The sequence below is a fragment of the Conger conger genome, chromosome 4 (assembly GCF_963514075.1).
Source record: "Conger conger chromosome 4, fConCon1.1, whole genome shotgun sequence".
Lineage (NCBI taxonomy): Eukaryota > Metazoa > Chordata > Actinopteri > Anguilliformes > Congridae > Conger > Conger conger.
The window spans coordinates 55,418,443-55,445,331 of NC_083763.1; the positions used below are offsets into that span (position 1 = coordinate 55,418,443).

Consider the following 26,889-nt stretch of genomic DNA (forward strand, 5'->3'; position numbering starts at 1 on the left):
AGTCAAGCACCTTTGCCTATAGGCTGCCCTAGAGCATGACTTCTGTTGACTGCATGACTGCAGCTGAAGACTGTACTTGAGTATCTATATGCAGCATTTACTGAGATATAATCTATACTGTAAGTGAACCAGTGTTGGTGTATGCAGCCAGTTAGCTCATTTAGTGGAAACAAAAACCTGCATACACACCAGCCCTCCAGGAGCAGAACTGCCCACCCCTGCTATAGGCTCACTTCCTTGGGGGGTTATAATCCGAAGCAGGATTACTGATTTAGCTTGGCTCGGGAGGTAAGAGCAGTCATCTGGCGGTCGGATGGTTGCTGGTTCGATTCCAACCTGGGTGTGTCAATGCGTCCCTAAGCAAGATACCTAACCCCCAATTGCTCCTGACGAGCTGGTTGGTGCCTTGCATGGCAGCCAATCGCTGTCGGTGTGTGAGTGAGCGCGTGTGTGAATGGGTGAATGAGAAGCATCAATTGTACAGCACTTTGGATAAAGGTGCCATATAAATGCAGACATTCACCATAACTTTGCAGAGTAAAACACGGAATAGCTGTTTTTACTTCAGTCCATGTTCCAGTTTTGGAAGGGGTCCAGTTTTTGCTCCGCGGTCTTACTCCCGTCTGTGCCGCAGGGTTACTACTTCCACACGGACAACCCGTACAAAGACTGGCCCGGCGCCTTCGAGGACGGGCTGCGGAAGTCGCGTGAGGGGGACCTCCCCAACGCCGTGCTGCTGCTGGAGTCCGCCGTGCTGCAGGACCCACAGGACTCCGAGGTGAGACGCGGGACGGGGAAACCATGGCAACGGTGACCGCAGGTCCACCAGACCTTCTCAGGGCTTCCTGCCACTCCAGCACTGTTATATACATACATTCAGGAAACTACATTGGAGCACCAGAATAGACAGTATAATGGTGAAAATAATGGATCCATAGACCCCTATGCGCTTACATTACATTACATTACAGGCATTAAGCAGATGCTCTTATCCAGAGCAACGTACAATGAAGTGCAGATCGAACACAGGGACAAGTGCGATGAGGACCCTTGAGGAAAGTACGGTTCCGAGTCCTCGCGTGACCGCATGGTTCTTGATGGTTTTTGAAGGTACTGTATGGAGTCCCTGGCCAGACTTGATATGCAGTGACTATATATAAATTTAGAAAAATATTTCTAAATAAAAAGAGCTATAAACTTCATAACTTATGATGGGGTCCCCCGGATGCCTCGCGTAAATAAAGGTACGAAAACTGCCGAAAAAGGTTGGAAGATGTACTCATTCGTACCCAAAGAGAACATTACAGTACTTTTAGGGTACATTTGGGAAATTTGATCCTTGAAGTGCCAAAATGTACCTCCACAGTCACTTTATTTCTGAGTGTGGGTGTGGGTCCCTGGGTCAAAAAAACTCCAAGACTAGAGAGCACCCAGCACTGCATTAAGTCTGAGCTTGACAACATAAAGGGTCTAATATTGGATCGGGATAATAGCAATGTAGACATTTAGTGAGTGTCAAAACCCATCCACCGCCCCCACCCGTACTTCTTGAGAAGTAGGTCATGTTTGTCCATTACAAGAGCAACGAGAACAACTTACAACTTGGCAGGGAACCAATTCCAGTTCATGTCCTTGTATTCAGGAAACTGAAAATTCAATAAAGAAATTTTAAAGAAATCTATTTCAAAGCAGAATTTTACCAATTAAGTTATTTTACATAATATCCTGAACTGCCATATAACACTGAGAGGGAAAGCTGAGTCAGCTTGAAAAATATCAAAGACTGCTTAAGTAGGGTATTTGTACACATGAACCAAATGTAGCTTCTACAAAGAACTACAAATAAATTCAAAAGCACTCCCTCTTGTAAAAATAATTGAATAAATAAAAGCCACAAAACATTAGGAGAATAGATCAAAGAAAGTATGTGAGGCAAACAACTTTCGCTGACGCCTATCCAACCCCCCCCCCCACCCCCACCCCCCCGTCCATACGCTGGTACTAACGCTGGTCTGTACCAAACAGACTGTAGGCACAATGGAGATGGTCTGAACCCTTCGTTCAGGGCCTTCATGTTAATAGCCATTTAATGTGTCACCAATTGAATTTTAATATCACAGTACATAGCCTGCTACAGAGATTAAGTAAAAGTGCAAACAGTGAACACCAAATGCATTATTAAGGACAATGTAAACAAATATTTATGCCATTCTGTGCTCACTCTGCATCCATTAAAAACTGCATATAGCTCCGACAAATCTTTAAACAAACAAGACCCTCAGATACTTTCGAAAAGGAACAGTTTCGTTTGACTAGTGCACTTCCCTGCTGAAAATTCCAGCTAAGACTAGCTGGAATTCTAAGATGGTTTAAATTGGTTTAAGCTGTGTTTTCAACATTTCTACCAGGTTATAGCTGGTCTGTAGCTGGTCAAAGCTGGTCTCTAGATGGTAAAAGATGGTTAATCTGGTAGAGTAAGCTGGTGGTCAAACTTCCTGGACTAGCTCACTATAGTGAATTTCCCCTCCTGGGGATTAATAAAGTCATGTCATATCATTAATAAAGTCATATCATATAGTGAACAGCTGGTTGACCAGCCAAACCAGCTTAAACCAGTTTAAACTGGAACTTTCAGGTGGGTTTTTTGGAAGGCTCCGGTAGAGAAAACAAAAAGCAGCCTGCACTATACCCAGCACTAATCAATTACAGGAACAGCACAGGACAAATGCATCTAATGAATTTGGGGAAGTGCCAACAGTTCCAATTACTATTCGACTTCTAAAAAGAAGTGGGTCATTTTTGCTTCACTGACGAGTGAAATAAGCCTGGTTCAGCTTTTTTTAAATGTTAATGTAACAATCGCTTCCCTACACATTGCCTGGTTTTTATGGTAGATAAAAACATATGGTATATTGTTCAATATTTGCAGGGCCTCACATTTTGAAATGTGCCATGTCTCGTGCAGCAGACAGCTCTAATAACATGTCCTGTTTATTTATTAATCATGACTTTATAATGTGTGGGCAATTACATTTGTTACAAGCTATGTTAGCTGCATTAGCAATCACAACCTCTGGGTTTGTTGTGAGTGAGCGTAATGCATTATGTATGCAGTAATAGCCATGTGCCTTAACCTCTTCTCCCTACAGCCGCTGTTCTCTAATGCTCTAAAGCCCAATGATGGCCTAATTGTCTGCCATTTAACCCTATTGTTTCCACAGGCCTGGCAAGTCTTGGGCACCACACAGGCGGAGAATGAAAATGAGCAGGCAGCGATTGTCTCCCTCCAGAGGTACGGAGGTGTTATTGCACGATAAACTCAGGTTTCCACAAGGTAGCATAGAATCACTATAGTACTAACTCCCATCATTACAATTTACAGTTCATAGCTTCGTTGTTTGGCAGACACTTCTAGTAAATTACAAAAGTGTATTTCACATCTCATTTACATTTCCATTGGAAATGTACAGAAAATGTCAGGTGTATCACACATAAACCATAGAAAAAGACTTGATTGTATTTTTGTTTGATAATTAAATAGATTAATCAGGCGTTATATGTAAGGTAACACAGTGCAGCACATTTTGTTCATTTATTAAAATAAGTGCAGTCTCATTCAATATTGGCTATGTAAATCTACTGTTTGTGTTGATTTTCCTTCATGCTGAGTTCTGAAGAAGGTTTGGTAATTACATTTTATTTGGATTTGACATCTCTTGGCAGTCATAAACTATGCGTGTTTTGTGAATTAAATTGCATTGTGGGAAGGGTGTTTGTGTAAACAGGAGGGAGGATGTAGTGCAAGGATGCACAACTCTGTGTACTGCTTTTTGTTCCAACCAATTGCCTTGTTTTTAATTTGCTGACAACTCTATAAATTACCCTGGTTCAAGCCTGTACTTTGGCACAGTAAAATCATTAGGATACACTTGCAGTCTGCAGCTGTAGCCGGTACTCATACACATGTCAGATAAGTCAATTAAATAATTAAGACCAGAAGTTGGCACAAAATCCTGAAATGGATCAGCCCTTGTTGTGCACCCCTGATGTAGTGACATTCCTTCCACTTTAAGGCACAGGTGTCAAACTCTAGTCCTGGAGGGCTGCAGTGTCTGTTGTGTTTTTTGGGGTGTTCTTGGCACCAGTGGTTAATTTGTCATTGATTGGCTAAATAATCCACACAACTTAATTGGCAGCTGATTAAAAGGAAACCACACAAACCCACACAGACACAGTGGCCGCTGGGGAATTTACTCTGACACCCCTGCTTTAAGGTGTGAGATCACAAATATGTGATTAGAATGGAAATATGATTTTTAGGTAAAACTGCATGGAGTGCCATGAGCAAATCAGTTGGCTAAATTTGCATGTAATATGCAAATGGGAGAATCTCATGCCATGAGCCAATCAGTCGGTACCATTTGCATGTAACATGCAAATGAGAGAATCTCATGCCAGGAGCCAATCAGTGGGTAACATTTGCATGTAGTATGCAAATTAGATCATCTCCTTCTGCCCAATCAAACCTAATTAATGACAGTCAGCTGAGAAAACATAGGATCAAACAGGAAGACAGTCCACGGGTTCAAGATTATGGAATACGGTTTTAGACACACACACTGGATGAGTAGTTTTGAGCCCACTTTCTGGCATTTTCTATCAGAACACTGTCATTACATTTAGCATTTGTAGAAAGCCTGTATCTGTAAAACCTCAAGCTGTTACAGATCTCAAAATATTAAAATGCAGATAATATCTCTGAAATTGATGATTTCTTCACCTTGAGATGAGGACACTTGTCTTAATTCAGGCTGAGAATTAAAATAATATAGGCGAGTCAATGGGTAACGTGAATGCTGGGATCCAGTTTGTTTTGGATTAGTCCGGTTTGGATAGAGCCCAACACTGAAAACTGCTCAGAACTGAGAGTCCAAGGCTGGCTACCCACAATGCAATGCCCTGCAATAGAACACAGCCCCTCCCGAAGTGCTCACACCCTGAATGCCACCTGAAAATGCCATAATAAAACATTCAAATATTACTTCATATTTAGAACTGGCAGAATCTTATCTCAACTGATAATGCTTAAAATTGCAGGCATTATGTAAATAAGTGAGATTAGGTAATTCTCAAATGGCAAATCCTAGAAGAAGAAAAAAGGCTTCAGTCAGCCAAGAATATTAATCTAGGTCAAGAATGAACAATTTCTGCAGGATAATTAATCAATGCATGCACTGAGGCTACACTGGAACGGTTTCAGAAAGGAGGTGAATTTCCTTGAGTGGCACAAATTCCAGGCTTGAATCCAATAGAACATTTTTGGTGATATGTGAATATTACAATCCATTAACAACACCCAAGACACTGTTAGAACTAGAGCAATTTTGCAAGTTAAAATGAGTACCCCCCCTCATCTCACTATCAGCAATTATTCTTCATTCTGTTCACCCTTTCCACAGGAATCTCACACATTTGGATTAATGACTAGTGTTAGGCTTCTTTAAGAGGACACTGGTTATTTTTTCATGAAGGCTGGCAACATGGTGACAGATCTGCACAGATTCATACCATTTCTACCAAGCTCTGACGTAGCGGGCTTATGTTTTATGTATTATATATTATATAAGCATCATATCTTGTGAAATATTTATGCATTATCAACCATCATATAGCCAAAGTAGCAGCATTAAGTGTTGATAATTAGCTGATCATTTGTTTTGAAGTAAGATTAGAAATGGGAATGTGTTGACATTAAACATCAAAATCAAAAATGTAAATTTTTGGTGGCTGAAACACCAATACTGTAGCCAACCACAGTGGCACTAGTGAGCAACGTCTCTCAACAAAACCAGGAAATGAGCCTCGCAAGTGTTACATTACATTACGTTACGTTACAGGCCACCCTTGTTCCAAGGATTATTACTGTGAGCTCTGTAGGGAAGGTGAAGTGAACTCTGTCCCATTCATGTTAGCTAACATTAAGGTTCTATTCTATCATGCGATCCATAACTTGTTTTGTATAAATTCTGCTCAAGTTAAGTATTGCGTAAACAGGGCTTGAATTAAACATACAGCTTAAATGTTGTATAATGCTGTGTTGTGGTATATATATTTTTTATTACAGAGCAGTTATTCGTTTTATTCTTTATGCAAAATATTGCTGCCTCTGTGTCTTTTCTTTGTGAAAGGATTCTTCTCTTTTGCAACTTCTGTCAATCACATAGTCCTTCAGCTCAATCTTATTGGCTGAATATTGTAAGGTAATTGGGAAATTGTAGGACCTTATGATCATAAAATGGGAGAAGCCTGAAATAGGGCTATTTGTTTGTTTTGGAGGTGCACAAGGGAAGAATTTTGTATTGTTAGTGTAATATTTGAATCTAAAATATCTTTAAAATCCTTGTATGCTGTAGTCAGTTGAGAATATTATTCATTATAGTCTACTGGAAATTTCTTTGGTGTTTCCTATGAATTTTTATGATTGAAATGTCATCTATAGGCCTAGTGGATGAAATTCAACTTAGTTGCTAAGAGTTGCATGTTGGGCAATTTGCGTAATTAGCATAATTAGCTCATTATCAGGTAAAATAATAAAGAAAATGAAAAATCGTCACAGACTTCCCAGAGTAAGTTTATTTTAATGGTAATGTACTGTATAGTGCATATACAATATAAGAAAACATTTCTAGTGTCATTGTCACGCCCTTATTAGCATAATCATTAATAACAACACCATATTTAATGAAAAAAAGTGAAAATTCAAAAATGGTCAGAAAGTGGCCCAAGTTAGCTCATTTGAAAGGTAAAAACATGTATATTGTAACACAATAACCATTTACATAAATTAGGATATTTAGCTAATAAATCACGAAATTCAGGAAATAGCAATAAGTTAATTTAAAGTTAACTTAGAACAACAACCACAACCTCACACTCAATGGCCTTCACCCTCTTCGTCATCTCTCTTCTCATTCCCTTCAGCCTCCTCATCTTCTTTGTCTTTGTCTTCATGTATTGTGAATGGGTTGCAGCAGCGGACCTTACCTCCTTCACACATGCAATAGTCAGTGCAACTGAGACTTGTAGCATGGCAGCTGCAGTTTCTTTGGCTGCAGGCCTTCAATGCGCTGCAGCTGCAGCTGGTGACATCAAGCAAATTAACTGGAGCCACTGCCTGGATGGCAACAGCAGGCATGACAGCCCCTCCGTTAGCAACCTCCCACCCAAATTTAGTGATGTCTCTGGCCTCTGCAGGTGGCTCCCTCTTATCTGCAGCCTTCCACAACATGACCTGGAGATGAGCACGCAGTATGTGCAGCATCATGTTGACATCAGTTGGAGGAAGCGGTATCTTTTAGGTCACTGTGAGTGGCATCAGGTTCCCCAAGCATTGTATTGAGACCAGGCATGGTACTTCCTAGGAGTACTTTCAGCGCAGATGTCTTGCCCTTTCCACAGGGGTAGGAGACAGTGTCACATCCCGACAGCGCATGCATCCCCAGGAGACCCTGACATTTGTCACCCAACGCTCTGACGGTGGCATTTATGTCCAGGATGGTGCCATCCCACTTCTCCATCTGCACTGTTGATTGAACGTCGGCCTTCCAAGCCCAGTACACTAACAGAACGAATACGTCAGTGTCATCACTTAGGATACGTATGGTGGGTGCCCCTGCTCCAGCTGCTTGCAGCATGTAGCTAATGAGAGTGACATCAGCCTCCTCATGCTTGACGATGCAGTCCATGTGGTTCACAAACAGGATTTTATCAGCGGTGAAGTCATATGTGCACAGAAGGTGCGATAGCTGTGTCTTGTTTGATGTGCTCTTCATCACGGCTTCTCGACCACAAAGGGGTGTGTTGATTGTCAGCTTGTACTCAGTTGCACCAACTCCTGCTCGTCTTCGTCTTCTCCTCTCATGATCTTTGGCACTGTGCTCATCATTGTAACTGTCAAAGATGACGAGGGTCTCATCAACTCCAGCTGCAGTATAGGCATTGACGAGGCGTGCATTGATGCTAGAGGCAATGTCCCTGATCGTACCTGCCACAGGCCAGACAATGTGGTAGAACAGCTGACTTGCATCAACTAGGACAACATTGGGAAGTGGAGCATTTTCATCAGGCACTCCCAATTTCTTGACAAGGACAGACTTGTCACCCTTCCTCAGGCAACCAAATTCGTCGATGAGTGATGGTGGAACAGGGCTGAGTTCATGATCAAAAACATCTTTCAATTCTATGCCACGCTGCTGCCCCACGACTAAGTCGAGCGAAGAGGGCTTCCATGTCATAGATGGGCTTGCCTTTAACAGTCATAGCTTTCTTCATCACCTCCATGGTTTTGACTCTCTTCTCAATGGTGCTATGGAAGCCTTCTGGAAGCGAAGCTGCAAAATCTTTGCTCTGCTGTTCACCAATCTGAAGAGCATTCTGCACATTCACAGAGTCTGGAGCCACCTGTCCATTCACAATATTGTACAGGATTTGCTGATTCTCTTTCAAGGGATGAGAGTGTTTCTGGAACTCCTCCATGATTTTCTCACGATCCCTTTGATCCAACTCTCTCACCTTCCTCCTTATGTTTCCATCTACTCTGCTTCTCATTTCCATCCACATGTGCATTTTCTTCCTCCCCTGGATTCTCTGGCGTGTCCTGACTTGTGTACATTTCCTCCACTGTCTGGGAAAGATGGGAACAAATGGGATGGCAATTGATCCACACTGCAACTTGCTCTTCATTGGTTGAGTGTGTGTGTGCGTGTGCTCTTCATATGCCTTTCAACCCACCTTGTCCTTTCCCTTGTTTAATGTAGGTCTGCTCGCCATAACATACTTAACATACATAACATAACACACTAACATAGTTAACTAACATAGCTACAGATTGATAACAGTTACATACCTTTATCCTGCGCTCTTTTCTTCCTCCGGTAGTTTTTTCTTTTTACGCCCTTCAGCTCCAGATGGAAATTTCCTTTTTAGAGGTATTATCATTCATCGTGCGTATTCATGGGGCATCGTGGGGGAGTCAAGTGGTCAAGTGGAGAGTAGCAGGTGACACCGGTGGGGAAGGGGGGACTGCACATCGTTGCTCATAAAATATTTTTAAAGCAAAATTATAACCATTTCCAGTTTTTAGCGATTAATTAGCTTGCTTTGCTGATTACTCAAATTGCCCAACATGCAACTCTTAGCAACCAAGCTTAATATCATCTGCTAAGCCTATACATGACATTTTGATCATAAAAGTTCATAGGAAACAACATTGCTGGGTTTAATATAGGCCATATGGGGGTTTCCAGTAGACTATTAAGAATTTTGTGTAACGGTGTATCGAACCCCTGGTCACACTTTACAATAAGGGTACATGAATTGACACTAACTAATGTAGTTGTTGACATGCCTTAACAATGTACAAATACATTAAGCATAAAATTATCTTTTCATTCGTGTATTTGTTTGTACTTGAATAAATACATAAGCAAACCATAGGATGAACTTATAATTCGTTAAGCTTTAACCAATACACTAACTGTTTTTTTTTTCATTCCAATATGAATTGGCATTAACTAATGTCGTTGTTGACATTAATTAATGCTGTAAAAAATACATAAACATAGCTGAACTGTTTAACTTTTCAGTAGTTAAAAACCAAATTAATTCATTCCAATCCATGTAACGTTACTGTTACCAAACACCCTTTGTGCTGTTTTCACAAGGAGCATGATTTGTATAATAAGGAAGCTGTGTGTTTAATTTCAACCAAGCTTACACAAGTTGTGCATTAATCTGAGCGGCATATTTGCCAAAACAAGATTTTGACATTTGTTCATTCAAGCTGTGTTCTTTTTGAATGTTCGCTATTTCCAACACATGATGGAAAAATACTTTTGCACACTTGAAATAACATGTTAGTGACAGGTGTGGGAGAAACAAACTGAAAATAGAAAAGCAGGAAGGACTCCCACACACACAGTGAGACAGTATTTGAGTTTCTAATTTGTGAAAAGCAGGAAGAGCCCTACAGGGTTGTAGGCAAACACAGGAGCCAAGTTGCGTCAAATGCGATATTGAATAAAGCGAATTGGGAAATACAACATATCAAATGCACATTTATCTGAATGAGTGATGAGTGAGGGGCGGTGACATATTGGAAAAATGACAAAGCAAAAGGTACGGTCACCAAAAATTGGGGGGGGACACAAAAAAAACTTCAACAGACCTCACCCCTGCCAGCCACCCCCAAAGTAAATATTTTGGGATGATGAATGGTGTGGGGACAGCTGGCCGAAAGGGTAAGAGAGGGAACAGATTTGTGGGCCTTGACTTCATCAGGGTGTAACAAGGGGAGCTGGTTAAATTTTGGTATCCGGCAGCGTGCTAATGAGAGTCTGTCGCCCCCAGACGCCTTTGATGTGCGTTCTGTGCCCCCATCCCGCAGGTGCCTGGAGCTCCACCCCCATAACCTGACCGCCCTGCTGGCCCTGGCGGTGAGCCTAACCAACAGCGGGATGGGCCAGGAGGCCTGCGAAGCCCTGCTGGGCTGGATCCGGCACAACCCCAAATACAAGGACCTGCTCAAGTCCAGGCCCCACCTCAAGAACTCCCCAGGGGCCCACGGCAGGCTGGCTCGAACCTCCACCAGCACCAGGTACCCCCCAAAGTCCCCTCACCCCTCTCTCTGTGCCCCTCTCCCCTTTAGAACAAAGGGCGACAAACTCCAGTGTCGACAGGTCTGTGGTTTCCTTTCAATCGGTGGCCATTTTAGACCTTGGAAAAGGGGAGATTGGACTCCTCGTCCAATCAGTGACTTAAATGAATCTGTTAAATGCTGCAGCACACTAGATACCAACAGGCTCTCAAGCACAGGAGTTTGACAACATTGGCTCTGAATTCTGATATTGTCTACTTCACAAGTAAAATCATTGATTATATTCCTATGGCTCAGTAGAGCATTGCCCTAACAATGTATTTGAGAACCCTGACTTAAAGGCCCCATATTGTACACATTTTTAGTGTTTTATTTAATGTCCTGATATCCATAAGACAGCGTTTGTGTGGTTTTAAGTACCAAACACAATCTCTGTACAGTTTAACATGTCCATTCTCCAGCACCTCTGAGTGAGTTGGTGGCTCTACCAAGAACAGGCTGTTTTAGTGACTGTGTCTTTAAGGCTCATTGATATCAATGAACCTCTGTTCTGATTGGCTGGCTAGCTCCAACGAACTGAATGCCGCCTGTGATGAGCGTTTGGATTTGTTTTGGCTACAAGGAGGGCCGTGCTGAAGCAAACAAGCGTATCGGTATGATGTCATAACTTCATGGAAGCCCAAAAGGCTCGCTTAAATACACATTTTCTCACAATCTCACAATATGAGAATATTAAGAGTTTTTTTTTTTATTCCAAAAAACCATCAATGGGTTAAAGCAGTTCATGAAACAGTATGTGACCCTAGGCTGGCTCTTGCAGGCTGCAGCACAGTTTTTGGGATGGGCTCTAACTCCATCTCTCCCGGACTGCAGCGCCCTATTGGCTGAGGGGAAGGAGCTGTTCCTGGAGGCGGTCCAGCAGAACTGCGACAGCATCGACCCGGACCTGCAGACGGGGCTGGGGGTTCTGTTCAACCTCAGCTCCGAGTTCAACAAGGCGGTGGAGGCCTTCAATGCAGCCCTGTCTGTCCGGCCGGAGGTACTGCTGCCACACACCTGTCAGGGAGGCGCCAAGTCTGCCTCTCTCTCTCTCACACACACATACACACATACACATATGTACAGACACACACATACACACGTGCACATACATACACACACATACGCATGCACACACACACACACACACACACACAGAAACACAAATGTACATACACATACACCTGCGCAAACAGACGTGCATATACACACATACGCACATACGTACACACACACACACACACAAATGCACATACACACACGTGCAAACACTCAGGCACCATCATGAAAATACAAGTGATGTTACCTGAATCGTGAAATTCCAATTTGTTAAACTTGGAGTGGACGTATTTGTAGATTAAGCAAACCGATTGCTTTGGTCGTCCATTGTACTACCAATTCCTTTTGTCGTCTCAGAAACCACGGGGGAACTGATGCTCTGAGCAATTTCTCTCTGGTATTTGACTGTTGAATTCTCTCCCTCCCACTGAGCATGCTCAGGACGCAATACAACAGCAGATTACAACAGTCTGTTACACACAAGCTGAAATCTAAATTCTTTTTCCTCAATTTAGGCAATTCTTCACAGCCATATCATGGAGCAGCGCGTGAAAGTACATTATTCCTCATTAGATTTTAGCGCTCAAGTCCAGATATGTCACCTGTTTTGGAGCAATATATAGTAAGGTCCATAAGTATTTGGACAGTGACACAATTGTCTGGTGTTCTGATGAAGGCTTGGTATGGCTGAAACGTCAACACTATTGTTGGATTAAAAGTGTGTGAGTCTTATTCTTCCATTATTTCTGTATCTTTGAGGCTGCATTTCTTCACTGAAACATTTGGCAATATAAATGGATGAAAAATGTGAGCTATGTTGTTTTGAATCAGAGCATGTGCTAAATACCTTAATAGGTTGTGTAAAAAGGTCTGTTGCCATGGGGATCTGTCTCCAGGACTACCTGCTGTGGAACCGGCTGGGGGCCACGCTGGCCAATGGGGACCGCAGTGAGGAGGCAGTGGAGGCTTACACCAGGGCCCTGGAGCTGCAGCCCGGCTTCATCAGGTCCCGCTACAACCTGGGCATCAGCTGCATCAACCTGGGCGCACACAGGTCAGCAAGGCACAGTCAGGACAGTCACTGAATCACAGGCAGGGCAGTCTAAGTTATTGATTCAATGAATGTGTAAACTGGGATTCTTTTTCACCTGCAGGGAGGCAGCGAGCAACTTCCTGACGGCCCTGAACCTCCAGAGGAAGAGCCGGAGCCGGCAGCTGTCCCACCAGGTGATGTCTGGGAACATCTGGGCCGCCCTGAGGATAGCCCTCTCCATGATGGATCAGCCCGAACTTTTCCAAGCTGCCAATATCGGAGACCTGGACTTACTCCTGAGGGCCTTCAACCTGGACATTTGAGCAGGAACACGGAGAGGCTCTGGAAAAAGAAATACAAAAACTAAAAGCCAAGAACCCAAAGCTGTGTATATAATTATGGAATGGAAGTACGTGCCGTTTTCTTTAGTTTCATTTTTTATCTCTTATTTTCCTTTCCTTGCATGATATGGAATTAGCCATTCTGAAGAGCACTTTTTTCGAGGCACAGAGTGTGTGCTTGAAGAGACTATTGCGGTGGGATTTCTTTTGCACTGCAAGTCGTTGATTTCCCCTAAGAGCACAAAAGGGACGGGTGGAGATTGTACAAGTATGCCTTAGAGAATTGTTCAATTAAAAACGAACTCATCTGGCAGAACTGCTGCAGGATGCAGGGACAGGGTCCGTTACGGAGCCGAGGCTAGCCTTGGTTGTGTTTATCTCCCTGAGCTGAGCGATCCACTGACTTCCAAAGGACCCGGTGTTCTGGCTGATTGAAGAGCAGATCAGCTTTGTGTGTATAAATAAACAGACAAACTGCCTGCTGGACTTCCTCAAGGTTCTTATCACAAGGACCATAGACGTTCTGGCACTGGGATCACTGAATCAATCAATCAAGCGACCAACCATATTTAACTTGGGTTAGCACTCTACACGGTGGAGCTGTCTCAGCGCTTTTATTTTAAAATATTCAGTCATTTTACTTTGCCTGATTTCAGATATAAAGTATGTCCTCTGCATGAAAGGCATTATGACATCACCGTATGACTATCTATTGGACACTGAATGACAACCAATTCATCAACCAAACCAACCAATCAACCAAATTATTGTACTCTACTTTATGCGCCAGGCAGAATTTAAACGAACTCTGCGTTTTTGTAGCAGTTGAGGATTTTATCTGGTAACTGGACTTGGATCCGCAAGCCAGACTGCAAAGCCTTACTCAAAATGCATGCAGGTGTACGATTAATTTCCAGATTTTTCTTTCATTACGCCATTTTTTTCCGTTTTGGCGTTTTATTTTACTTTTTCGCGTGCCGTGCATTTGCATCCTACAGAGACGGGAAGTAAGCATGATGGATCTCACTCCCAGAATCCTTCTGTGTTTGTAGCTCCTCTCCTTTCGCTCTGCTAGAAAACTTTCTTTTTTCTGCAAAGAGGCCTCAGTGACTGACACTGGGCAGGACTGCACTCGACCGGTGATCCATTCCACTCCGGAAAATGTCAGCTAGCCTGTTACTCCAGGCAACCGTGTGTAAATGCTACTTAACCCATCTGTCAGTTTGAAGGCTTTTGACAGAACATCTTCCTATCTCCTCACACTTTTCTTTTTCCAGAGTGACTTTCAAAACTGGGCACCTATCAACGTCAAAGGCATTCAAAGGCCACTTCAACCAAAAATGACACTTTCAAATTGTCCGCCTTTTTTGAGGAAGATAAAACAGCACTTTAATTCAAAGGCAGAACAAAAACAAATCATTGAGAATATTACGTTCCCATTGACCACCCACATAGGGCCAAAATAGACAAAATGTGAAATGTTTTGTAAGTGGCAGGAGAAACTCAACAACAGAATCAGGAGAAGAAGAAAGGAGACACTGCTTCGGCCTAACTGAGCTGATATAGTCAGACAGCCCCTTCTATAGGAATGGGGAAAATGAGGTGAAAGAGAGTATGATTTCCATCTGTTCAGGACAGCTCCCCCCCCCCCCCCTCCAGCTGTCTCACAGGTGTCTGTTTGAAAAGCACTCTGGAAAAATTACACGTGTATTGGCCACAGTCAGAACAGCTGGCTGGCCGGCATCAGTAGCACCTAGGGTGACCAGAACTGTTTTTCCCAACCTCACGTCGGATGAATGTACCCAAAGTTTTAGCTCGGTAGTTGGCCTGTGGTCTACGCTTGCAACCCCCATCTCCTTGGCCCACAATCAGACCCACCAACTGTCCCACCCAGTTCACGATTGCAATCTTCATCTCCAGTAGTTGGGATGCAGTTTGCCAAAACATTGAATGTACCCAAAGCTTTGTCTTGATAGCCATACCACCCCTCCAAACCTCCAATCTCCAGCTCCATCACCATCATGATTTTACTCCTTTCACTTCTGGTCACCCTAGTAGCACCATCTAACCCAACTGTTCCTGTGCACGCACAAATCGAAAAGGCAATATATAAACTCAAGGATCCTATGCAAAATGGACTGCTGTGCTGTATTCTGTTGTGTTCCTACCCCGTCATCCCCCATTTTGGCTCCATGGACCAAAAAAAGTCAATTTAAAAGTCTCCATTTTTAACAAACAATTTCAGGGTCAAGGCAACAGAGCCATCGCCATAGAGTAAAGGTGGCGACTTTGAGAAATGTATTGAATGTGTTTGTATTCCAGTGAAAGAAATCGTAAGCCGCAACTGGTTTTCTGTACTAGGAGCACTTTTTTGTTCTCCTGTATAAGTTTGTAGCAATCAAGGTGAAGGCATGGCCAGAGAGCTAACATAAGGCTGTTCTAAGGGACGCAAACAGTCTGAGAACTATATGAAGGCGGGCACACAGAATCGTTTCAACAAAACTTTGATCTTTTGTGACCATGGAAACAAGATCCGTTTCATGTACCATTGTGTTAATCAGCATATAAGCACACCTTTGTCAGATTACTGCTTTAGAGTTTCATTTTTATAGTGGTCATATTGGGTACACACTTTGAAAAGATATGTCCTGCAGTCAAGAAATGAGAAAACTGTCAGGCAGATAAGTGGCCTTGAAATTTATTTCACATAAATCCATATCACAGGATAAAGGATGCCCAGTGGTGTGGGTAAGCTAGTCTTATCCAGTACCCCACACCAATAAAACATATCTTACCAGTATTCCATATCACTTTAAGTCTGCCTGACTATATAGTCATAGAAAATATCATCTACCGTATAATAACCAGAGGTGGAAAATCAAGTTCCAGTCACCTGGTTTTTCTAATTAGCACAGTTCTTCATCCACGAGGTAGAGCTAATTAGTGAAATCATGGGAGGAAGAAACACATGGCAGGACTTTCTGACCCCTTGGTATTCCACCACTGATAGTACCCAATTATTATATAGTGCAAATACACATTATAATGATACACAATTTAAGCATTAGCAGCTTTAGCCAAACATCTGCATTAGCAGCACACATTAGGTATTCAGATTTGCACCAAGAGAGACCAAGAGAGTCACAACTGCCATTCCAGTTAGAGTCTAACTAATGTTACAATTAAATTCAGATGGTCATGGTGGTGTCACTGTTGGTTGATAAGTTGTTGCAAGCCATATTTGTTGATAAATGATTGGCTCAGGCAGTAAGAGCAGTCATCTGGCAGTCGGAGGGTTGCCGGTTTAATCCCCCGCCCGGGCTGTGTCGAAGTGTCCCTGAGCAAGACACCTAACCCCCAAATGCTCCTGACGAGCTGGTCGGCGCCTTGCATTCGCCGTGAGTGTGTGTATGAATGGGTGAATGAGAAGCATCAATTGTACAGCGCTTTGGATAAAGGCGCTATATAAATGGCAACCATTTACCATTTACATCAAAAAGGTTCGGCTAGCTAGCTAGCATTTTTATTTTTATTTTTTTTAGCTTTATTGGACACAACAGTGTAGCGAGACAGAATGGGAGCAAGAGAGAGGTAAAGACATGCAACAAAGGTTGTGTGGCTGGGTTCAAACTGCCAATGTCACGGTTTGCAATGAGCGTGTGGATAGTCGATGTGCCCCAAGCTAGCATTTAACAAGGCGGTGAGGTAAACAAGATCATGTGTAAAGCAGAAAATACCTTTAAGAAAAGGACATAAGATGAGCTACAGAAAGGCTGAAAGGCAGATAAGGCAGAGAAGGTGCGGGGCTGGGTGGACATATCTGGCTGACCCGAGAGATGAGCCTTCTGTTACAAAGCAGGAACCAAAACACAGGAATACTTCAGCTACTCATTTTCCATTGAGATTTGTAAATCGTCTGGGTTTCAATCTTATGGGATTGCAAGGACAATCTTACAGGTGTTTATAGATAATTATTTCAGAAATATACCTAACTACTCATACAAAATAATTGTCATTTTGCTTGTAAATGTTTATAAAGAGAGTGGATCACGGGAGGGCATCAGTAAGATTTTTATAATCCACTTGCACCACTGAGGGTATTTTCCACGTATTCAGTTTAGGCTGAACATAACACAATACCTGGGGCCTCTATCACGAAGCAGGATTACCGAATTAGTGAACTGCACTGAGAAATTATAATAAACCATAACGGGTCATTATGACTTGAACGTCACTAACACAAGCACTGCCACACTTTTTCCACACAAGCAAAGTATTAATAAAATAACATGCCTACACTGCAAGATCAAAATGTGTCATAACAGTCTCAGCATCAAGGTTGGTGTCCTGCAATCGGATTGGTTCTTGCAGGTTTTAGCTAGTCATAGGTCAGCATTCAGCGCAGCATAATGCCACCAAATATGCCCTATCTACACAAGATTGTGATTGGTCAGAACAAGGAAACGGACCAATGGATTATCAGCAAAGCACATCCCTGAATGTTGGGATGGACTTATAGTACCTCTCATCAGGGTGTCGACCTGGTCAGGCTCAGTGTGCTGTTAGGTTATGGACCTGCAGGCAAGGCGAGTGTTTTGATTAAGGTGTCATTTTTTTTCCTTTCGAAAGAATGTCCATCATGCAGTTTTAACTGGTTTCTCCCATATGTCCCCTTATCACTGGTCAAACCTTGTTTTTTGACACAACTCTCTGCCTTCGTAGAATTTGCAGATTTTGCCTTTACCGAAACCCTGCCTCCCTTGCGTTTTTTCAGCAGATCACTGTCAGCTTTGTAACGGGGGTGGGCCTGTAGTTTTTTGCATTTGAACAAAGATGAATAACATACTGGCTAATTTAGAGCTAAATTATTTTTTTAAATGTTGTATTTTCAATTCCTTAACTATTATATTCGAATCTACTGTATATTAAATAGTGTTGTGTTTATCTAGGATATCAAATGGAGAGAAAAAACATTTCAGCATTTTTTAGAATGATCTACCTTCTCAGGTGTGATGACTTAGTGAAAGCATGCCCCTCTGCAATCCCCTCTCCCCCCTCCCCTTCTCCCAAAAAACAACATCCGCTCAGCTAGCATGCTCTATATATACATATATATTTATTTTTGAATGCTATTTCAATTATTTTTATGCATGGTATTCACAATCTATTTTGGTTCTTTTTCCTCATTTATACTGTATACATAAAATATGTAGTGAATTTAAATGATAATATTTCTCATTGCAATGCACTTTTGACCTTTCTTTGTATAAATATATATATATTAAATACACAAAATGTAGACAAGGAACTACCATTTTAATGCACAGAATGACCTAGATATAGCATAATTTATAGCTTACTCAAAATGCATACTGTCAACTCTGTCAATCTTATTAAATAGTAAAGAAAATACTATATGACAGGTTTTGGGCATATTATACAAAACTTATCTTTTCAAATAAAATCTTGTAATACTTTGTGGTGGTGTTGATTATTTAATGTGTGTATCAGGGTTTCTCTTGCGCAAACAGTGCTTACATCATCAATTTAGGTTCACCTCAATTTTATTTATATAGCTCATTATACAAAACCTTTTTCACAATATGCTTATGCTATCCTTTTTCCCTGGTCTAAATGTCCACAGAAACAGGCCCAGGCCAATTGGAAGGAAACTCACTAGGTCGGAAATGTAGTAACCTAGAAAGCTTAGATAGGGTAGTATAAAACTGAAGGAACTGGGCTTGTATCACAAAGCAGGATTGCTGAATTCACTGGATAATTTCACTGGGTAAAACCCTGAATCGTCCTAAATCTGGAACATGGACTGAAGTAAAAAGAAATGTTCTGGGTTTTATCCAGCTAACTCAGTAATCCTTCTTCATGATACAATGCCCCTGGACTTGTAGCTCAAACGCTATCAGTTTGATTTCCAGTTGGAGTTGTACCCTTAAGAAAACAACTTAACCTGATTCGCTTCAGTAAATATCCATCTGTATGAAATGGATTGTAAGTAAATCACGTAAGCTGTGTAAGTCCATCTGGATAAGAGTGCCTGTGAAATACTAAAAAGCAATGTCATGTAAACCTTAGGAGGAATACAGGCTATAGTACGTATAAGACTGAACCCAATCAACTCTCACGTGGGCCACATGTTCACAGAAAGCCCCACTTCTGTGGGGTGCTATCACCACACCATCCGGAACCCTTCAGCTAGATGTCATTCTGTCTGAACAAAATGGCTGCCAACCTCTACTGCCAGCTTTTCCCAAAACTGCTCAAAAGTGTAGAAAAATTCATAAAGTTGACAGGAAGGATAACGTCAACAAATGTGTTGTTTATTGAACCATCCCAATATTACAAGTAAGCAGCACCAGTGGATTTGTTTGTACCTTGAAGGTTTTCCACATAACATTCATCACTGAAAGACTAAGCATGACAAAAGACCTAAAGACCATTGCATATTGCCAAAGATTGCGGTATATTATTCTGATCTACACCAGGACTGAAAAATACAGCGCATACATTTCAGTATATCTGTGAGAGGCAGATTGAAGTACATAAAAAAATAAAATAATGAAACTATAAATACTGATGAAGAAAAACTAGGAAAATAAAACTACAGGATTGGCACAATATTTGTTTTGTTTTTTGCAAAAAAAAAAAAAAAGATTAAATAAAATAAAAACAAGGTGACGTATCATTTGCTGTTCAATTCAATGAAAAAAACCACGCACACACAAACACACACCCACACGAACGTTCCATTGTACAAATAAAATGACGAATGTCAGCCATTAGTGCACATGCTGATGTAATACAGAAGATGTAATACAAAGTTTAACTGTAATACCTTTATGGTATTAAAGGGGAGAGGGGGCCAGGGCTATTGCAGACCCTCCCCCCTCCCCCGCTCCCCCCGATACACTATGTTACAGCCACTGCAAAAAAAGCAGGAAGAAACCCACAAAGTCAGAAGAGCAAGAAAGAGGGGGAGAGGGATAGAAAAGAGTTGACAAGAAGCCTCAACCAACGAGAACAGAGAAAGAAAGGGAGAAGGAGTTGCATAGGAAGTAGAGCAATTGCCACTGAACTGCATAGACCGAGTACCACAGCAAGTATTAGGTAATGTGTCCAACACTGATTTGGTTTTCAAACGGAAATTAAAGGGACTATGCTTTGTTAAACACATCAGATGTGTCATTGACATTTTAAGATTCTTACAAAAAAAGTAAAAAAACAAACAAAAACAAAACAAAAAAAAACCCAAAAGTGACATATTTTTGATATGTAAATTGCATCGTAGTACCATACATCGTACACTGCAAGTAGTCATTTTTGTTTGGAACAAGCATGGTAAATTCAAGTTTTCAATGCCAAGACATTCTTAAACTTCTGAAACCTTTGGAGAGCAAGATAACTGAATGTACAGTGCATAGACTCCGGAATCAACACTTCAATGTTTCCTACTATACCTTGGGGCCTCAAAATGAAGTCTCTTGTACATAGTGGCTCTGTTTCAACTGAGAACCAGGCAGAAAATAAACTTTGTTCATCAGAAATGAGTTCTGCCTTCTGTAAAGGAACACCACAAATTATTTTATTTTCTGAACAAAATGGAAGATGTGCCCAACATGTCTATTTTGCATGAAAAAGGAGATTTTGTCAGGGAAGAAAGTTATTTTCTTCAACACTGCAAATGTTTGAATAATGCAGGAGAGAAATCTATAGATAAGGCTTGGTAACGGCAAACGGGAGTACATTCAACAACGTGTCTGACAGGTTATCCCTGAACCGCAAAAACAACCACAGTTTAATCCATGAAATGCATATATTTTCCCTCCAAAGAGAACAATCTGTTTGCTTGAGTCTATGGCATATTGCTATATGAATTTTACTGGAAACACTGTGCAGTAAACAAACAAATACATTCTGTTCCTTTTGGCTAGTGGCGGAAAACGAAATGCTCGCTGAAACCCTGGCTTTGCCGAAAATTAACGCCGAGCCTACCTCAGACGGAGAATTTATTATGACTTTTTTTAAACTGTTCTAAAAGAGAGTACCTGTCACTTCCATCATGCAGAGTGACCTATTTAGACTGAGACTCTTGTGCTTTCACGCTCGATCCACTACATTACAGCAAGAAACGGCAAAATGGCCACTTGTAAATATTGCGCCTAATTAAGTCCATTAAGACTGTACTCCAGGCTAAAAGTGGTCTCACTCAATGTATTCGTTAGACAGTGATACTTGACCGCACTTCATGGCAAAGTGAATTTGAAATAAAATTACAAAAAAAAAAAAAAAAAAATTCCTTCCAATAGAAATTAGTAGACCAAGCCTTATTTTGTTACCGACAGCCTGATATTCTTACAAACACACACACTTCATGTGTATACACTTCATTTTAACACTACAGCAATGAAATGAATTAGCGATCCATAAGCAACACCTCTGCATGTCTGTGCATAATGTTATATACTGTGTATATACTACAATACTGTTCTGTCAAAACACACAGGTAACTCCGCTTTCTTACTGAATGGCATTGAATGGAACACAGAACATTACCCTTTTGGAAAGGAAACGGGACAGATCACTTTTTGGTTTGTACCTCTGCATTCTTTCAACAGACTTTTGCCACATTCATCAGGCACAAGAAAAAAGAAAAAAAAAAAAAAGAGTAAATTATAACAAGGGTCAAGGCAATGTGTGCAATTCCTGCTTATAGCTCAAATTAAATAAAAGCGAAAATGAAAGTGCTTTCACGTAAAAACAAAAATGGATTCTCTCATAAATGGTTGTTATGGCGGCATCTGCTTGGGCTGAGATGAAGGTTCTTTGCATTCCCTTTGAATCGTCACTCAAGACGCCATCACCAGGAGCTGGAGACTAGACCAGTTGGAAGAGATATTTGGGGCTCTTTCCAATTGCTTATTTTTCATCTCCTTGCCTTCCTTACAAGAAAGAGAGGTAAGAAAAGGAAGTAAAGAGGGGGGGAAATTGAGAACGTGAATTAGGCAAACATGACTTCGCTCCTTCAAATGACAGTTTGAAGCCACGTCAGTTACAAAAGAGCAGACGGGGAGAGGTGGATCCACAAGTTGATTATTTACATTTAAATTGTTCCGCAAAGGATGTGCTCTTGCTCAAGAAAACTTCTGAAACCTTCTAACTTCAGCTTCTAGCTCTTAGAAGGAACAGACCGGAATTTCCTTAAACATGGCGGACCTCGAAATATTTCCAGGTCAGGCAAGGAACAAGGAAAAAGGAGGATAAAAATAAGCGAGTGGAATGAGCCCATGGTCTGTCCAACCCCCATTCCTCCATGCTAGCAGAACATTTTCAAAATGGCCGCCTTTGTGTATGCAATGGACTTCATCCTCAGCTTAATGTCGGGTGTCTTCATGAACACGCTCTACTGTACTCAACTTAAGCAGCGTCAAGATATTTTATGTATCATCCATTGCAATGCCGTAACACTTGCTAATCCACAATTACCCAGAATAATTTACAAACGGTACACATGTACAGACACCTGGAGGGGGGGGGGGGATATGGCAGTAGTACAGGTAGAAGTGGCAGTGTAACATAACAGGCAGAGAAGCTCTGATTTTGCAGGTTCCAATCCAAGCTGGGGCTGTGCCAGGGTTATATCTTTGTGCAAGGCACTACACCGGAATAGTTTCGGTCAATAGCTGTACAGAAGGATACTATGAAATGAAATACTATACTGTGAAATTCACTCTGGAGATGAGAGTCTGTAAAATGCCTTCAAGAAAAGATCCCATTCACTGCGTCATCAAAATACTCTGCTGCTCACCCTTCCAGTTTAGGGCAGGATACAAAACTGGCTATGGTGCATAACATTCTCATCAGCATATCCCACAATGCCAAAAATTAAGGCTCTAGTATTAAAGAAAGTATGAATGCATAGAAAACAAGATGGGGTAAAAATAAAATGAAAATCTGATATGCACTACTGTATATATATTAAGCTCTGAATTTCAGCGACTAAAATTGCACACATCTCCTCTGTACCTCTACCTGGGACAAATAATACATTGCAATTAAATAAAAAAACAAAACAAATTACACCACTTCTTTTCCCTCTTCGAACGGGCTGGTATTCGAGCCGTTTTCTGTGTGACCTCACAGGCCTGTCGCCTCTTTGCTGGTCTGGTGGAGATGTTTTCATCGTTTACCCCTCGTGGCGAGAAGACTTTTGGAGGTTGACGGTTGGTGCTTGGGTCTAACTGCTTGACAGTCGGTGATAAAAGTAGATGTAGCCCAAGTCTTTAGGAGGCCTCTCTGATAGACAGACTTTATGGTCATTGTAGATCACCCATCTGTAATAAAAAAATGAAATAAATGAAAAATACAATGCTAGAAATTACATCACAAATCACCTCCAATAAAAATGGCCTCAGTGTAGTAACTCTTGGAAGAGACTCTACACGACCATGAATAGCCATAGAGAAATTGTGCTCTGGAAATCCATATATAAGGTTTTGCTCTGGGTTATGTAAGAACTTCCAAGGCCTATACCTCAGAATGACAATGATCTTCCTTGGCCTGCCTTAGAACCACAGAATGTATGCAACCACCAGATACACAGCCCCCTAGATGTGCCAGAATATTCTATTTGAGGGGGCAGCCTATAGCCTAGTGGCTAAGGTGCTTCACTGGGACCACTGCAGCTGTTGGGCCCTTGAGCAAGGCCCTTCACCCCACATTACTTGAGGGGGGATTGGCCCCTGCTCAAATCAACTGCAAGTCGCTTTGGATAAAAGCGGAAGCTGAATTTCAGAGTCGCCGGCGGTTGGCTCGCTTACCTCCCCTCTTTCTTGATGTGGCACACGTAATGTCCAGACATCGTCGATGCTCCCATGTGGCTAATGAAGCCAAACAGCTCATAACCTGAGTGAAGGTCAAACGAAAAACACGACAATAAAGGTTTAACAAATGCAAGATGCAAATCTCATCATCCCTGACTTTAAAACTGACGTTTAAACTTGAATGACTGCACCAGCCACCATTTAATTGTATGAAGCCGTTATATTCCTCAAATGGTGTTTTGCTGATGACACAGAATTTGCTTCTTGAAGATGTAATACAGGTCACACTAATTACTAAGACAGAACATGCAAATAATATATTACATTATACTAAAAACACTACCTGAATTTATGGATTTTCTCTTTGTAATGGTAGAAAGACTATCTGTTACATTTGTGGTCTTATAAGTACTGAAAAGATCGGGAGAGGCAATGCAAAGATGGAAATATCTACACAATTCCACATCGATGAGCAATTCTATTATGTCATCTTTTACCAAGTGCAGTGTGGTAAAAGATGACAACACACAATTCTTATAATGGAAGAGACCAAACATGAGTCACTAGATCAGTGGTAGGCAACCCAGGTCCTGGAGTGCCAGGGACATTTCTGGTTTTTGTTCCATCTGAGCTTGATGATTAAAAGCCTGAGGCTGAATATTCTGAACATGAAACGCTTCTAGTGCCACCAGCACATGGTTTCCTGCATTCATCAAACCTGACTAATTGCAGCTAATTAAATGGAATCCAATAATGTAGTTAGAGGCTTGGATGGAGAAAAACAAAAAAAGAGGACCATCTCTAGCACTCAAGGACAAGGTTTGCCCCTGCAGTAGATTATGGATATTCATGGATGGCCCATGAAGCCAGTAGTTTAGCTGCTTTTCATTCTTCCTGCCCAATCAGGGACTCTAACCCTGGGATGACAGGTGAGTGGGATCTCTAGCCAGTCAGACATTAATCAATCAGTTAACTATCAAGTGGAGAAGAATACCTAGCAGTGCTGCAGGCCCCAAGGGCCAGCTTGGGCTCAAGATGGCTATTGACTTTATCATTAATGATAACGGCAAAGGCCATGGTGTTCAGTGGAGGGGCACTTTCTATTTTTGCTTTGAAGGTGATGAAAACACTCCACATTTATCGACGTGCACAGCCGACAGGACACGAATGCTGTGGCAGCACAAACAACTAGGCCTGGGTTCACCACAGATTCACTCTACTGTTCACTCTTCAGGTGCTGGTCAAATTTGAACAGACTACTACCAGTCGCTGAGAAATTTCAGCGAAGCACATATCTAACCAAACCGTTCGTACAAGTCACACAAACAATAATGACTGTGTTAAGAATATCTGTGAAAAGAGTGTTTCCTTATAAAACTGTGACTAAGTAATGTCACTGGTATCTAAAGGGTCACAGTAAATCTATTTTTACCCAAGAGCTGCGGCCTGCCAGTATAGTGGTCAGGGTTTTGTTGTGGCCAGCTCCGGCTTCTAAACTACAGGAAGTTCTGGTTGACACCAGGAGTTTCTGGTGCAGCATTACTGTATGGAACGTTCAATGAAATGACACCTGGGGTCAGGTGACAGATCTGTTCTGGGAGGAGCCAGTGAGAATGCCTGGCAGTGATGCCCATTTGCTATGGACCCGTTAATAGTATAGCCATTATGACCTGGTTGCTATGGACCCGCTACCAGTACAGCCGTTAGGACCTGGTTGCTATGGATCCGCTACCAGTACAGCTGTTAGAACCTGGTTGCAACGGAACCGCTACCAGTACAGCCGTTAGGACCTGGTTGCTATGGACCCACTACCAGTACAGCTGTTAGGACCTGGTTGCAACGGAACCGCTACCAGTATAACAGTTAGGACCTGGTTGCTATTCACCTGCTACCAGCAGAGCTGTTAGCAACTGGTTTCTATGGACCCGCTACCAGTACAGCTGTTAGATCCAGTTTACTACGGACCCACTACCAGTACAGCTGTTAGCACCTGGTTGCTATGGACTCAGTACCAGTACAGCAGTTAGGACTTGGTTGCTATGGACCTACTACCAGCACAGTAATTTGGACTTGGTTGTCATGGACACTCACGGCCAGGTCCGTCTCTGATCCGGGGTCCGAGCGGGTCCTGGTCGGGGGACAGCGTGGAGTCGCTGTGGGCGTTGCTGCTGGACCCGGCGTTGTCGTTGGGCTCCGTGCTGGCCATGTCAGAGGCCCCCTCACTGCCCTCCTCACTGGCAGGGTGGGAGAAGATCCACTCCAGGGCCCGCTCCAGATTATTGTTCTGAAAACACAGGGTGGGGGGCGTTATACAGTGCTGTCAGCAAGAGCCGTATAGTATGCACTAACATTAACCCTTCAGTTCCAAGAGTGCTCACTTTTGACCTTATACCTTTTCAACCAATAAACTGCTGTACTATTGTTTTGAGCCCCTACTAAATTCTCAGCTTTCTCAACCAAAGCAAAAACCCCTTGGAATTTGGGTGTAGCCACTTCATAATGAGTTAACCCTTTCAGTCCCAAGCCCAGTAACTCATCAACTGTCCACTGGCTATTTGCTAGTTGATAGTGCATCAGATGATGACGATGGCTAACTTCGAGCTAACTGTTATGGTAAAATCTCATACATTATTTTTGGAGTGTTTGTGCCCACACCCTTGTGTGGTCAAAACCATGGGTGAAACCCTGGAGTGAGGAAACCCTGGTTGAATCCTTGTGTGGTCAAAAACCTGGTTGAAACCCTTGTGTGGCTTTTTAACCGAATTAGAAACTCTGATTCACCTCGGATGGATTCCGGCACGAAGAACATGTCAACTGATGTGGTATTCTTTTTTTAGAATGACGCAGGACAGAGGTGAATACCCCCTCCCCCCCTTCCCTTCCACTGGACTATTATTGGAATGCTTGCTAGAAGTCCAGTGCGTCACA

General features: G+C 42.1%; 2 protein-coding genes across 2 annotated transcripts in view; one reads left to right on the top strand and one right to left on the bottom strand.

Moving 5' to 3' along the window:
- pex5la (peroxisomal biogenesis factor 5-like a) overlaps window positions 1-13,125 on the top strand; it is a 49,477-nt gene extending 36,352 nt beyond the window's left edge. Inside the window, exons 8-13 of the mRNA XM_061238998.1 lie at window positions 635-778; window positions 3,222-3,292; window positions 10,445-10,654; window positions 11,528-11,693; window positions 12,649-12,806; window positions 12,907-13,125. Of these exons, the coding sequence (XP_061094982.1) occupies window positions 635-778; window positions 3,222-3,292; window positions 10,445-10,654; window positions 11,528-11,693; window positions 12,649-12,806; window positions 12,907-13,108 (951 nt within the window). The 3' untranslated portion in view covers window positions 13,109-13,125. The remainder of the gene's footprint in view (window positions 1-634; window positions 779-3,221; window positions 3,293-10,444; window positions 10,655-11,527; window positions 11,694-12,648; window positions 12,807-12,906) is intronic.
- Window positions 13,126-19,445: 6,320 nt separating this feature from the next.
- Window positions 19,446-26,889, bottom strand: part of usp13 (ubiquitin specific peptidase 13) — a 38,033-nt gene continuing 30,589 nt past the window's right edge. The window contains exons 19-21 of the mRNA XM_061238638.1: window positions 26,053-26,245; window positions 23,959-24,043; window positions 19,446-23,472 (exon numbers count right to left, since the gene is read on the bottom strand). Of these exons, the coding sequence (XP_061094622.1) occupies window positions 23,376-23,472; window positions 23,959-24,043; window positions 26,053-26,245 (375 nt within the window). The 3' untranslated portion in view covers window positions 19,446-23,375. The remainder of the gene's footprint in view (window positions 23,473-23,958; window positions 24,044-26,052; window positions 26,246-26,889) is intronic.